At 36.4% G+C, this 15,180-nt stretch overlaps 1 protein-coding gene across 1 annotated transcript in view; it reads right to left on the reverse strand.

The window, feature by feature from the left end:
* The window catches only part of USH2A (usherin), a 784,083-nt gene that overhangs the window by 135,170 nt on the left and 633,733 nt on the right, over window positions 1-15,180 (reverse strand). The window contains exons 58-59 of the mRNA XM_019920609.2: window positions 14,173-14,331; window positions 12,311-12,473 (exon numbers count right to left, since the gene is read on the reverse strand). Coding sequence (XP_019776168.2) covers window positions 12,311-12,473; window positions 14,173-14,331 — 322 coding nt within the window. The remainder of the gene's footprint in view (window positions 1-12,310; window positions 12,474-14,172; window positions 14,332-15,180) is intronic.

The following is a 15,180-nucleotide window of genomic DNA, read 5'->3' on the forward strand; positions in this document are numbered from 1 at the left end:
GAATCCTGGTTGGTCTCTTTCTGTGTTCTCAACATCTGAGCCCAGTAGGTTTAATAGTTTTTCTTTTAATTGAAGTATAGTTGATTTACAATGTTGTATGAGCCTCTGGTGTACAGCAAAGTGATTCAGTTATACATGTAGATACATTCTTTTGTATATTCATTTCTATTATGGTTTATCTGAGGGTATTGAATATAGTTCCCTGTGTCATACAGTAGGACCTTGTTGCTTATCTATTCTATATATAATAGTTTGCATCTACTAACATCAAAATTCCAGTCAAAATTTTTTTTTGAGTGAATGGCCAAAAGGCATATAATTCCATGGCTTTTCTGCATCTTTGCCTCGTCTCTATCAACTCTACTTTTCTACAAGGGTAAGTATTCTAGGTTGGGGAAGAATGTACCCAAGGGATGACCCTTTCCTCTTTCAGCTTCATCTCTAGTTGAGAAGAGAGTGATGAATAAATCAGTATTTTCCAGGCTGTTAGGAGTATTTAATTAACACACTCTTCAGATGCTGGCATATTCACATGCTGCCACATCAGATTAACCATCAAAACGGAAAGGGTTATTAAGACAAAGTCAATGACAGTACCTTTCACGAAAAGTCAGGCTATTTAAAATCTTTGGCTTTGGGAATTTGATGATCCTCAAGTTGATAAGTCGCTATGACCCAGGTATGAGCAATGACAGTCTACCTGCTGGAGGCTATGGGGGCTTCACAGATACTCCCCGTGACTTGCAATTATGGTTAGTCCACCCACCACATTATTCCTTGCTACCATGCCTGGGCCAGACTCTGCACTCCGTGTAGGTTTGCAGGGTTTGGCCTTTGTACTTGCTGCAGATACCAGGTACCAGATGTGTCACTGGGAGGGATCCACTCTAATGAGGACCACAGGGCTCACAGCCAAGTATTCCTCTCAGTCAGTTTTTTAAAAGGTGTTTGCTGGGAACATAATATAGCAGGCAAACATATGAACTTCTATGGGTAAATAAAACTTTCTATTTTGTCTGGCTTCAAACTTTCTATGACAAGTCAATGAACTTTATTAAATTCTCATGAATTCCCACATCGAGGTGTAGCCATGGTTGTCATAAAACTGATGTTCTATTAAAAAAAGAAAAAGAAAAAAAAACAAAACAAGAAGAAAAAAACATAAAAACACACATACACACACACAACTGACAATTCTTTAAAAAATTGCCTCAGAGTGTGAATTTTAAAAATCTATACTATGTAAGAGATTAAGTATTATGTTAGCCCCAAGTTTATCCACCAAAACAGTTAAAGGATGCAGCTGGGTTAAGTATTTCTTATCACGACTGAATATTTAATTAATATTACAGTGAGGTAAACAGTCCATTTGTGGTATTAACAACAACAACAACAAAAAAGAACATTTTTATGTCTAAATGAACTTTGAACAGAAGATGTTGAGTAGATGACAATTACTCCTAATTTATTTAAGATGTAGGCTTCAACTGTGTTTAACTGGAAGTGCTTCCTCCTGAACAGTCTATGTTTAGGGAAATCACATTTTCAGTTCTCTCTGAAGAGTCAAATGATTAGTTCTTCTATACTTAAGTTCATTGGGGAGCTACTTCAATAATGCACTTTTCCAACTAGAGTTAATTTAATGTTGCTTAACACTTAAGAAGAAAACAAAAATAATTATTAAACTAGGAACTATATATTTTAAAGGGCATTCATACTTCTGTTGTTTTCATGTGGTATAACCTTTTAAAGAACTCCCTGCTCTCTTGGAATGCCAGAAGTTCTCAGTGCTTATCTTCAAAAGTAATTAAAACAAAATCCTATAAGTCAGTGTATTTCCCATAACAATTTAACATTATGAAACTGCCAACCTTACCTTATGAAGAATATTAAGAATATTCTTAATTTAAATAAATAGCCAGAAATACCTGTAGTCAGAGGAGATGGATTGTAAGCCTTGGCCTTGACACATCATTAAATGACCTTGGGCAAACTCACCTGTGTTCTCTAGTGTTCATTTCACTTTGTAAACTGGAGTCAATGATCTTATAGGGTATAATGTCTAGAATTTTGGTAAGAATTAAATCAAGTAATGCATGTGAAAATTACTGGGTCAAATGTAATACACAATACAAAGGAAGTTATCATAGAAATGATGTCCAAAGCTGTAAGAGGGTGTGGAGAAAAGGGAACCCTCCTACACTGTTGGTTGGAATGTAAATTGGTACAGCCACTATGGAGGACAGTATGGAGGTTCCTTAAAAAACTAAAATAGAGCTACCATAGGATCCAGCAATCCCACTCCTGGGTATATATCTGGAAAAGATGAAAACTCTAATTCGAAAAGATACATGCACTCCAATGTTCACTGCAGCCCTATTTACAATAGCCAAGACAGGGAAGCAACCTAAATGTCCAGTGACAGATGAATGGTTAAAGAAGATGTGGTACATATATGCAATGGAATATTACTCAGCCATAAACAAGAATGAAATGATGCTATTTGCAGCAACATGGATGGACCTAGAGATTATCATACCAAGCGAAGTAAGTCAGAAAGAAAGACAAATACTCTGTGACATCACTTATATGTGGAATCTAAAACATGACACAAATGAATTTATTTACAAACAGAAACAGACTCACTGACACAGAAAACTAATGGTTACCAAAGAGGAAATGTTGGGGGAGGCATAAATTAGGAGTTTGGGATAAACAGATACACACTTTTATATATATATATATATATATATATATATATATATATATATATATATATATATATAAATGAATTGCTTTGCTGTACACTGGAAACTAACATAAAATCATTAATCAACTATACTATAACTAAAAAAAAGAAACGATGTCCAAAGCCTGTATTTGGGAAGACAAATCCAGCAGTTGCATAAAGGCTGCATTGAACAGGGAGTGACAGCAGTCACACAGTGAAAAGGTCATCTCAACAGTCCACATGAGAATAAATGTGGATCCTGAACTAGGTCGATGGTAGAGGAAATGGAAACATGGGTGATTTAAAAGATGCTTTGGGAAGGCTGAATCATCCAGCTTTCCTGAGTGGGTGGCTGTTCTGGTGTTGAGGAAAGAGATTCAAATACCCTTCAAAAATTTTAGGACTTAATTGCATTTAAAACTCTTCAGTGATTCGCCATAGAACTGGCCTGTGCTGACCACTGCAGAGTCACCCTCTGAGATTTCTATTCCCATTTTACATTCTGGTCAAAATCCAATAGAAAGTCTTTCCCTTGCTTCTCTCTCAAATAGGGTTACAATATCCTTCTATGTGCTTAGTCTTTTCTTTATGGACTCACTTGTCACAGTGTATTGTAATAGACTTTTCTTTTTTATATCTCTCCTACTATACTACAAGTTCCCTGAAGTCAGACTGCATCTTATTTTTGAAGCAATGACTGGATGACTGACTGGTTGACAAGAATAATCCAAGATTTTGGTTCCAACAAGAACCACAAAAATGTTCTCATTATTAAGTTATTGTCTCTCAGCTCTAAACCTACCCTTCTATATTTGGCTTTATGACAGTGGGGCTGGGACTCTGCCCTCTACATTCCTGCTTTACTAGCTGATTCTATATTGGGATCTGCCAATAAGGGGCGCCAGAGGGTGATTAGAGAACTGAAAGGAAAAGGGAAGGGGCTCCTTCCTATTTGCTTCCTGTTTGCTTGCTGATTACATGAGCTTCTCTGCAGCAAGGATTCTTCACCTTGTAAGCAGTAGATCCTTCTCCCTTAGGAGCAGATGATTCAAATATGACATTTTTCCAACACTTGGAAATCCAGCTTCATCTCATGCCTCCTCCTACAGACACCTGCACCAGCTGACAGGTGCCCCCTCCTTGGATGTCTGGGTTCCAGCATCACAGGTGCTCCCCTCTAAGTTTCTAAGTTTTAATAATTCAAGCCGTTTCTCTTTGTTGCCTCAGTCCTAAGGGTATTAGCTCTTTCCTGCAGTTGCCACCTCTATGATATCCTCGAGTTCTCTTTCATCCTTTCAGTTACCTAGTTAACAAATTTACAATCAGGTAGTAATTATTTATATTAAATTCTTTCTATTAAAATAACTGGTGTGGGGCTTCCCTGGTGGTGCAGTAGTTGAGAGTCTGCCTGCCGATGCAGGGGACACGGGTTCGTGCCCCGGTCCGGGAAGATCCCACATGCCGCGGAGCGTCTGGGCCCATGAGCCATGGCCACTGAGCCTGCGCGTCCGGAGCCTGTGCTCCGCAACGGGAGAGGCCACAACAGTGAGAGGCCCGCGTACCGCAAAAAAAATAAACAAATAAATAAATAAAATAAAATAACTGGTGTGGTTTCTCTTTCCTAGCAGACCTTGATTGCTACAGAAAATGAGGATGATGTTCACAGAAAGAGGGAAATAGGAAAATTGTAAAGAGGGTAATGATAGATTTGCATCTGGACTCACTGAATTTATCATTTTGTCTTTATCACACCATATTACATATTGATTGTAAAAAGTAATTAGAAAATAAAGATGAGCAAAAACACAAGAATCATCCGTAACCTATCTCTGAGATAAGCACCGTTAACTTTCTTTTGGTGTTTAACATTCCAGACATTTTTCGTGCCCATATAAATGTAAAAAAAATTCCATGTATTTAAAGAAAAACAGAATCATACTAGGTGTACTGTCGTGCAATCTGCTTCTTTTATTATCGTGAACCTCTTTCCTTGTCCTTAAATATACACATATAACTGCCAGATTTGTCTTCCCCAAGCATGGCTGTGGGTGGTCCATCTTGGATAACTTTCTATTTTTTATTGTGCTTTATGTTTAACACAGTACTTTCACATACATGATTTCATTTAATTCCTATGAAATTCTAGAGGTTAGTTATTTTCTATGTTTATCAGCCTAACTTACATAGAAGTGAAAGCTTAGGGAACACAGTGACTTGCCCAAGGTCACATAACTTGTAAGTGGCAGACCCAGGACCTGGAAGCCATATCTTCTGACTACAAATGGCATGCTTTGTCCATTCTGTCACACTGCTTCTCTATTTTACTCCAAATCTTTAATGGCTCTCATTGTTTCCAAATCAAAACCCTGAACTCCTCAGCCTAGTATTTAAAGTCTTCCAAAATCTACTGTCAAGCCGACCTTCTAAATTCTCCCTACAAATAACAAAGTCTCCAGCCAAGCCTGAGCACGGAACCCTATGCCTTCGGTGTTGGGAATTTTGCTTATTCCAGTCATTTTATTCACCTGCGATGTCTTTGCCATCAGTCTTTGCTTACTAATATTTTATCTACCACAAAGGAAACAGAATACAAAGTCCTGAAATGGATGAGATGACACATGGGAATTTTGTATAGGTGGCCTTTCAAATCAGTAAATTGTAAAATAATGTTGACAAACTAGATAGCTTAAAAAAAAATAACGAATGCCTAATTGATACAAAAAGAGACATGAAGTGAGAGTGTTTGGGAAGTACATTCACCAATCAAGAGAGCTTTTGGTTGCAACCTGTAGAGTCCTTGTCACATCAGCCAGAGAAGCTTAAGCCTGCACAGTTGGAAAAGCAAGGTTTCCTGGGAGGTTTCTAGCTCTGCCTAACCACTCTTACAGATAGATGGGGTCTTCAAATTATTTTTGTACAACACTTTTACTCCTGCTTTTTAAAAACTTTGCAACTTAGCCATTATTTTAAAAAATTACTTTGTAAAGGCTTTAAATATTTATATATTCATTGAACAAATTGATTCAGTGTTCACTATTCTTTCCTCCATCTCAGATCTTCCTTCTAAGCTTACTCTCTTTCATCCTGAAATACACTTGTTAGAAGTTCACTGAATGATATTCTATTTGAGGTAAATGCATGAGTCTATTGAAGGTAAATTTTCTCCATGTTATTTTATATAAGTATAATTAAGGACTGAATTCCGATTATTAAAAGTTAATTTTTCTGAGAAAAAACCCCACAAATGTCTAGATTTCCTGTCTCATTCCTTAAAACAAAATCAGTCTATTAATGTAAGATCAGAAACCATAAAACTCCTGGAAGAAACGTTAGGCAGTGAGCTCCTGGACATTGCTCTTGGCAACAGCTTTTTGGATCTAACTCCAAAAGCAATGGCAACAAAAGCAAAAATAAACAAATGGGACTAAATTAAACTAAAAAGGAAGGAAACCATCAATAAAATAAAAAGTCAACCTACTGAATGGGAGAAGATATTTTCAAGTCATATATCTGATAAGGAGTAAATATCCAAAATATATAAAGAACTCATACAGCTCAACAACAGAAAAACAAACAATCCAATTAAAAAATGGCAGAGGGTCTGAATACACATTTTTTACAAAGAAGACATACAGATGGCCAACAGGCACATGAAAAGATGCTCGACATTACTAATCACCAGTGAAATGCAAGTCAAAACCACAATGATATATCATCTCACACCTGTCAGAATGGCTATTATCAAAAGGACAAGAAATAACAAATGTTGGTGAGGATGTAGAGAAAAGGGAAACCTTGTGCACTGGTGATAGAAACATATATTGGTACAGACACAGTGGAAAACAGTATGGAGGGTCCTCAAAAAATTAAAAATAGAACGTCAGCAATTCCACTTCTGGGTATTTATACAAAAAAATATGAAAACACTAATTTGAAAAGATATATGTATCCCTATGTTCATTGTAGCATTTTTTACAATAGCCAAGATATGGAAGTAACCTAAGTGTCCATCTATGGATGAATGGATAAAGAAGATGTGGTATATATATAAGGAGTACTACTCAGCCATAAAAAAGAATAAAAATTTGCGATTTATGACAACATGAATGGACCTTGAGGGTATTATGATAAGTGAAATAAGTCAGAGAAAGACAAATACCATAGGATTTCACTCACATATGAAATCTAAAAAACAAAACAAATGAAAAAAAGAAAACAAAACCAGACTCACAGATACATGGAATAGACTGGTGGCTAAAAGAGGGGAGGGCTTTGAGGGATGGGCAGAATGGGAAAAGAGGTACAAATTTCTAGATATAAAAGAAATAAGTGTGTAATGTACAGCATGGTGACTAGGGCCAGTAATATTATGTTGCAAATTTGAAAGTTGCTAAGAAAGTAAAAAAATAGTTGTCATCATAAAGAAAAAATTTTGTAACTGTATATGGTGACAGATGGTAACTAGACTTATTGTGGTGATCATTTTGAAGTGTATACAAATATTGAATCATTATGCTGTACACTTGAAACTAATAATAATGTGTTAATTATACTTCAAGAAAACAAAAAACAAAATCCAATCTATATTTAGATATAAGGAGTAGAGCCAGAAAAGTGCTGGAAGAAATAATTGATGTGTTATGTTTAATATGATCACTAAAAGAATTTCCATAATATGTAAAAAGGATAAATTAACAAGAAACAATCTAAAAGAAAATAGTCTAAAGATATATACTATACACACACAAATATATATTAGAAATAAATAAATGAACAGTCTGACTTATAATGACCAAAATTTTAATTAAAACAACAATAATATGCCATTTAAAATACTAGGGCTTCCCTGGTGGCGCAGTGGTTAAGAATCCTCCTGCCAATGCAGGGAACACAGGTTCAATCCCTGGTCTGGGAAGATCCCACATGCCGCGGAGCAACTAAGCCCGTGTGCCACAACTACTGAAGCCTGCACTCTAGAGCCCGCAAGCCGCAACTACTGAAGCCCGCATGCCTAGAGCCCGTGCTCCACAACAAGGGAAGCCACCGCAATGAGAAGCCCATGCACCGCAATGAAGAGCAGCCCCCGCTCGCCACAACCAGAGAAAGCCTGTGAGCAGCAACGAAGACCCAACGCAGCCATAAATAAATAAACAAACAAATAAATAAATTTATAAAATACTGAACTAGCAAAGATTTGAAAGATTGTTTGGTCCCAGTATTGATTAGAGTTTTCAGAATTAGAAATTCTCATATACCATTTTTAGAAGACAATTTAGCAATCTCCAAAATTTAAAATGCACAGAATTGGATCCTGCACTTCTAGTACTAAGAATAATCTTCCATATGTTTATTGTAAAGATTTTTTTGGAGAATTGCTTTTGTAATGAAAACTTAGAAATCACTGATTTTGCCAACAATAGGAGACTGGTTAAATAATACACGATACACATCCATATAATAAAATATTGTTGAGTCATTAAAAGAAATGAGGGGGGTGTGTGTGTATGTGTGTGTGTGTGTCCAAATGGTCAAAGAAAATTTGAACAATTCCTTATGTAAGGGAAACTATAAATAGAAAACATCAATGTTACATATATTAAAATTAATAGTAGTTATGTCTATCAATGGGAACTATATACATGGGTAAGTCATAAAAAAGGGATGCATAACCTTTGTAATATTCTGTACTGTTAAAAAGTTTTTTTAAAAACATTATTTCTAATTTAAACAGTCATTAAATTTTTATTTTGTAAGGCCAAGTTTCAATGACATCAACTTCATCCATGGAAGTCTTCCATAAATATTCCAGACAGAAAGAGTCCCTGTCTCCTGTAAATATTTTGGTAAATATTTATATTTCTCACATTATATTGCTCATTGTTTTGTTTGCTTAGTTTGACTTACATCTCCTACTATAGTAAAAGTCCTTGGTAATAGGGCTCAGATCTTATAGTAGATATGAATATTATCTGTCATCTATTATCCATCTATCTATCTGTACCTATCTATCTATCTATCTATCTATCTATCCATCTTCACATCCATACTGTCTTTCCACATAGTACAAACTGATTGCATAAAAATTCCTTCACCTTTGAATCAATGCCCTTTTTTCTTAGTTTACTCAATCAGCTTAATTATTCATTCTAAAAAAATATTATTTATGGTACCCTGCTTGGAATGTTCTTCCATATCATCCATCCATTCAAACTGTCTCAGATTTTATCCTTCAAAACCATACTCAGTTTTTCTGAATGTTTAGTTATTTGAATATTTGGAAGGTTCATCACTTATTTTTACTTTTACGGCATTTAGAAGGTGTTTTAATATATTTTTGTCTTTTACTGAACATTGATCCAATCTTTTTCTTTATTTAGAGCCTGCTTTTGAAAATAAAACCCCATGCATTTTTGTCTCTCTTAAAATGGAATCTCCTAGTGGGAGATCATTTTATTACGTATTTTGTAAAGTCTTAAGAAAAAGAGTTTGGTGGATTTTGTAGATGGAAGTTGGATTTTGTGGGTGGATTTTGCCATTTACAAGATTACAGATATAAAATAAAGGGGAAATACTGAAGAATCTTTATTATACAAGCCAAACTTGCTATGAGAAGAAAGCAGATGCCCAAGATGGCCTTATGTATGCCCTATCAGTAAACAGGTTGCAAAACGCCAACATAAAGGTTGTCCCTATTGTAGGAAATCTCTTTTGTAACTCACATTGGTCAACAAAGTAGCCTAAATAAAAGATCATGTTAACAGGTGAACTAACCAGAAGCAATCACATGAATAGTCTTGTCCTTACTAGCTTATTTTTTGTTTTGTTTTCTAAAGTCATAAACATCTTACCTGTTTATTAGGGCAGATCCTTTTTAACAGGATGCTATCTAGAGGCAACATTTAAACAATAGATGGGAATTACTGAGGGGAAATGATTTGGGGGCTTGGAGAGAGCAGAGACGAACATCTTCAAGATGGGATTGGCAAGTTGGCTTCCTGCAATTTAATGAAAATATCTGCATAGGTCAAACCCCGTCTTTGATTTGAGCTAAATGGATTTCCTTTGGTGGCGATAGAAGAAAGAGGAGGCAAATGATGAAACAGAAATTACATGCCCTAACCTCCCCAGAAATACCGTAGGCTTGTGTCTATAACTATACGCGGGGCTCTATGGAGTCCCAGAATGAAAAAGAACTCTGTGTCTACATTCTATTTCTGTCCTTACAAATTCCTGATTTTTTTTTTTTTTTGCAGCTATCTAAGAAAAATTTGATATTGTTGTTGTCTAAGCACATTTAAACTTCAGCTGAAATAACTGCCAAGTGATTCATGCCTATGTAGGTGAATATAACGATTGTATCTGGAGCCCCAGCGCACCATTTTCATTTCACTTTAAATAAAAAACAAAATGTATCTATGTCAGTCAGTGCCCTTCTCCTGTACTCAGAGGTATCAAACAGGCTACAATTATGATTGTGAAATGATTGTGTCACACTGGAGGAAGGTTTATTGCTTTTGAGTCTGCTAGGCAGTAACACATTCTGTTTCATATTACTCTTTATATCATTGTTTGGCTGTGACTAGAATAATCAAATGCCATCAAATGCTGTCAAATTCAATTTACAGTATTTTTCATTGAAGCGGGCTTTCTGCATTATATTTCTTGTTTTCCCTCTCTATAGCTGCCATGGAATAGTCACTGTAATCATGAGCATTATTTACAAAACCAACAGAGAGAAGCCTCTTCCTGGTCTGTAACAGATACTTTATTTCCCTTTATTCAGAATAGGAATTTGATGTGCTTTTCTCATACAATTAGCATTGAGTAGATGAAAGAAAACTATTCCAAAGATGGGCATTGTAAAGGCTGCACTAATGTGTTTAATGTAAAATGTAAATTCACATTAGCCATTTTTACATGTTCATGTGTATTTGAATCAGAAATATTATTCTTCAAATTAATGTTTGCTGAGAAGAAAACATTTGGCTTGCTCATTTATGGCAATGTGATTTACAAAACCAGAAATGCAGTAATACTTTCTCCCTTCATAATTTTCCTTACATTCCCATAGCTGAAGATTGGTCTGAATGAAAGGGTTTCAATATCTGAAGTTGTAAGACGAGCCTAAACTAAGTTTCACGATGTGTCCAGGGTGTAGGACTAAACAAGGGAAGACATGAAGCTGCAGGAGAGACTAACAAAGGATGCTGAAGTGGGATGAGGATCTGAGAAAAAAATGTGTTGGGCTTTGTATGCCTGATTTAAATAGATGGCTTTTGGAATGGGGTTTTCAGCTGCAAATTTTTTGTCTGCCGGTGACTTTCTTAGAAAGTGTCTTTTCCATCTCAGTGCTATGATCTGAACGATTGTGTTTCCCCCAAATTCATATGATGAAATCCTAACTTCCAAGGGGATGGTATTAGGAGGTGGGGCCTTTAGGAGGTGATTAGGTCATGAGGGTGGGGCCCTCATGAATGGGATTAGTGCCCTTATAAAAGAGACCCCCACACGGCCCCTGCTGCTTCTGCCATGTGAGGACACAGTGAGAAGATGGCCATCTGTGAGCCAGGAAGTGGGCCCTCACCATACAGTAAATCTGCCAGCACCTTGATCTTGGACTTCTCAGAATCCAGAACTGTGAGAAATTAATGTTTGTTGTTTATAAACCACACAATTTATGGTATTTCTGTTATAACAGCCTGAATAGCAAACTCTCAGTTGAGAGGTTCTCTGGTCCCTTTCCTCTGTTTTTGTTTTACTTTCTCCTTTCTTGCTCTCTCTCTTCCTCCCTCTCCCTCCATCTCTCCCTGTCTGTCTCTTTCTCTCTTTCCTCTTTCTCCTCATTATATATTTGAAGAAAACATTAATTTAAAACTATGTCCATGCTGATCAAATGAAAACTGGATCAAGTAGCACAATACCCTTCAAACCAAAATGCCCATGGAACCACCATCTCTCTCTCTCTCTCTTTCTCTCTTTCTCCCCCTCTCATTCTCACTCTCACTCTCCTCACTTTTTCTCCTTCTCTTCCCCTCCCTTCTCTCTTTTCTTCCTTTTAGGTGGTTACACTTAATTAACTCTGTATCATGGTGAAAAGAAGCTGCATTAACACCATCTAGCCAGGTGAGTGGAAACCTCAAAACAGAAGGGGAACTACGAAGTGAAAAGTGTCATCTTTTAAGGATGAGAAAAAGCCTTTCCAATCTCCACATACTAGGTGGTGGGATATAATTAGAATTTTTGTCCTAGACCTGGTTCTTCCTCTGGAATGAGTATGTCTCTTGGTCAATGAACCTCCAGAGGACAGCTCTACCCTTCTATCAAAGGTAAGGCTTCTTGGGCTATGAGGTCTCATCTTTCAAAGAGGGCTCAAACAAAAATGTTACATGGTAGTTGTGGCTTTTTTCCTTGGATAATGTGTAGAAGTTTCCAATACCAATTTTAGTTTCTAGTAGGTGCTTCAAAACACATGAATTCCCATCAATTCTCTTATGGAAATAGAAAATGTATTTGATTCTACAGTCCTGGAATAGTACACATTCTTAAATAATCAACAATAATAGTAATAGTCAATGTTACCTGTGAATAAAGTAGTTGATGATGACTCCATTTGGTTTTTTAGGTGGCGTCCATTTAACCATTATGCAAGCTGATCCCAGTGCCTTAAGAACAGGAGAATTTAGATCCATGGGGGCTCCTTCAGCTGTTTTGACAAATATCCTACTGCTAACTCCACAACCTCCTTGAAAAAAAAGAAACCCAAGACTTTAATAACTTGTCAAGCAGCGAAAAGAATTATATGTACATATAGAAGGGTACGAATATCATGACAATCATTTTATCTGAAATTTAGTATACACACAAATTTTGTAAACATACTTTAGACTAGTATTTAAATCTCTTCAGGATTTGAACATTTAAATAAGGAATCACTTTTGGGAAATCCATTAATTTGGGATTTGGGAAATGGATTTGGGAAATCCATTAATTAACCACATTTTTTACACAGGCATAGACAATAAAGCTTATGCTTGTCTGAACTGAGGTTTCTCTAATTTACTGCAGTTATTCTAGCCAGAAAGTGAAAATGTGCTTCAATTTCGTAACTGTATATGTGACCTGAACATCATGTATGCTCTTAATAGTATCTTATTTTTGCTAATATTTAAAAATAATGATTGTTCCCTCAACACACAAAAGTCAAACAATGAATTTCAAGGATATTGTTTCTTCACAGCATAGCTTTAGGGACACAGAGAGGCAGAAGTTGATTTTTGCATTTAAATCAAGAAAACCTTAATTTAAAGCTATTTCCATGTGGATTAGCTGAAGAGTGGATCAGGTAAAGCAATACTCTTCAAACAAAATGTCTGAGTCTGGTTTGTAGAGACAAGTGGGCAAACTGACTCAATTTCAGAGATGAAGCATAGGAAAATCGCAGACCCCCTAGTCCTAACCAACTCTACGGGAAATAGTACTCATTTGGAAACAGAAGTTCCTAAGGACAGGAGTTTCATGTTGAGTATAAGGTTGGTAAATTTCTTTAATCTAAGGTGAAGCAACTTGTTTTGAGTTATACTTCTTCTCTCTTAGCAGTTGGGTGTTACATATTATATAACACCTGGAGGTATCTAGGAAGTGAGAGAGGCTCTTCCTTAAGACCACACAGATAGATGACGACTTCATTGACCACTAGCCTAAGCCATGACACTCAAGGTGACAGGTTAGGTACACGAGACAGGTATCAGGGAAGCACTGTAAAATATGTTGATTCATTTGAGTGTAACTCAACTTCTAAATAATGTCGCCCTTCCTACTCTCCCACCCCTAAATAAAACTGAAATAGAACCGAGGTGAGCACATTTCCTATGAGATTTTTGTAATGCCTATTTTGTTTTATATTACCAATGATTATTGTATGTGCTCTAGGTGTTTTTCTTTTAAAGGGACTTATAAAACAAGACTTTGGGACTTCCCTGGTGGCACAGTGGTTGAGAGTCCGCCTGCCAATGCAGGGGATGCGGGTTCGTGCCCCAGTCCGGGAAGATCCTGCATGCCGCGGAGCGGCTGGGCCCGTGAGCCATGGCCCCTGAGCCTGCGCATCCGGAGCCTGTGCTCCGCAACGGGAGAGGCCACAACAGTGAGAGGCCAGCGTACCGCAAAAACCAACAACAACAACAACAAAAAAAAAACAAACAAGACTTTGCAAAACCACCATTTTCCTATATTTAAATATTCATGATTTAATGTGCAGAAATGCATAATGCTTCACTCAATGCCAGGCTCTGATTTGTCTGGGTAAACAGTCCAGTATCAATAAGAAATGAAATGTTAGTCTTTGTATTTGAATTGAGAATCTATTCCTTTTTAAGGAATTTTTTTTTTAAATAAAATACTTTTTAATAAAAAAAACCCTGGACGAGTGTCTGAAAGACTTTCACCATTTTGACATGCTTGTATCCTTGTCTCATATTGTGTGGATGGAGTCAAATTTTCCAGAAGGATGGACTGATGATGACCAGCAGAGAAGATCAGAGGTGCTACACTTCCAGCGTTGAGTAAGACATTGTACTCCACAGGTATTTTGGGTGTGAGGATCCCTTTAAAGAGAGAGAGAATAAAAACATGTATGTCTGTTTGGTCAACAAATGTTCCTCTTTTTTTTTTAAATGTTCCTCTTTTAAGAAAAATGTATGTTTCAAATTTTAAACTTAAATGTATACTATTGCTTAATATAGTGATTAATAACTTCATGAAACTTAAGTTGGAAAATATTAGAATGCCTATTCCAAAAGTAAGAAATGTTTATCACCCATTTTTGAAAACAAATGAAATACAATAATTCTCTTCAAAGATATACTCTACGGGCAAATAAAAACGAAGGCATATTTCAAGGCAAATAAATACAAGGCAATTAGAAATGGTCATATATTTTTCCTAGGCTTACTTACTCTTAAAGTACATAAAAAACCCCACCAGTTTTGCTTGTGACAGTAATTTTTCTGTAGGCATTGTGTATGCATCTCATCTGACACGGATCCTTGACATAATAGCCCATAAAGTATCCAAATCATAGTCTACCTAGAGAATTCCCAGTGCATTAATTATTGAGTCAGGACAGTCTACTCTGTCAGTGAGACTTACGGACCTAAATGTATATGAAGTTTGGGTTCAAAAACTGTCATTTTTCGCAATGCCTCCTAAAGAAAGAAGGTCCTGTCAGTTTAGCCTCTTTACAATCTATTCATAGAATTAAGTGCCTGTAAGTTTTATTTGGCCATGAACAAGATGCACACTTTCTTAAGGAGAGATTATAAGCCTTGAATGAAGAATATATTGAAACTTTAGGCCCACTAAAGTTTCTCATTGATCTGACAGCTTCTAACATGTGGGCTTCCTTACTTACCTTTGTAATGCTTAAGTAAGTTTCTTTGCTACAGAAACAAGGA

The sequence above is a fragment of the Tursiops truncatus genome, chromosome 1 (genome assembly GCF_011762595.2).
Source record: "Tursiops truncatus isolate mTurTru1 chromosome 1, mTurTru1.mat.Y, whole genome shotgun sequence".
In the NCBI taxonomy this organism is placed as follows: Eukaryota; Metazoa; Chordata; class Mammalia; order Artiodactyla; family Delphinidae; genus Tursiops; species Tursiops truncatus.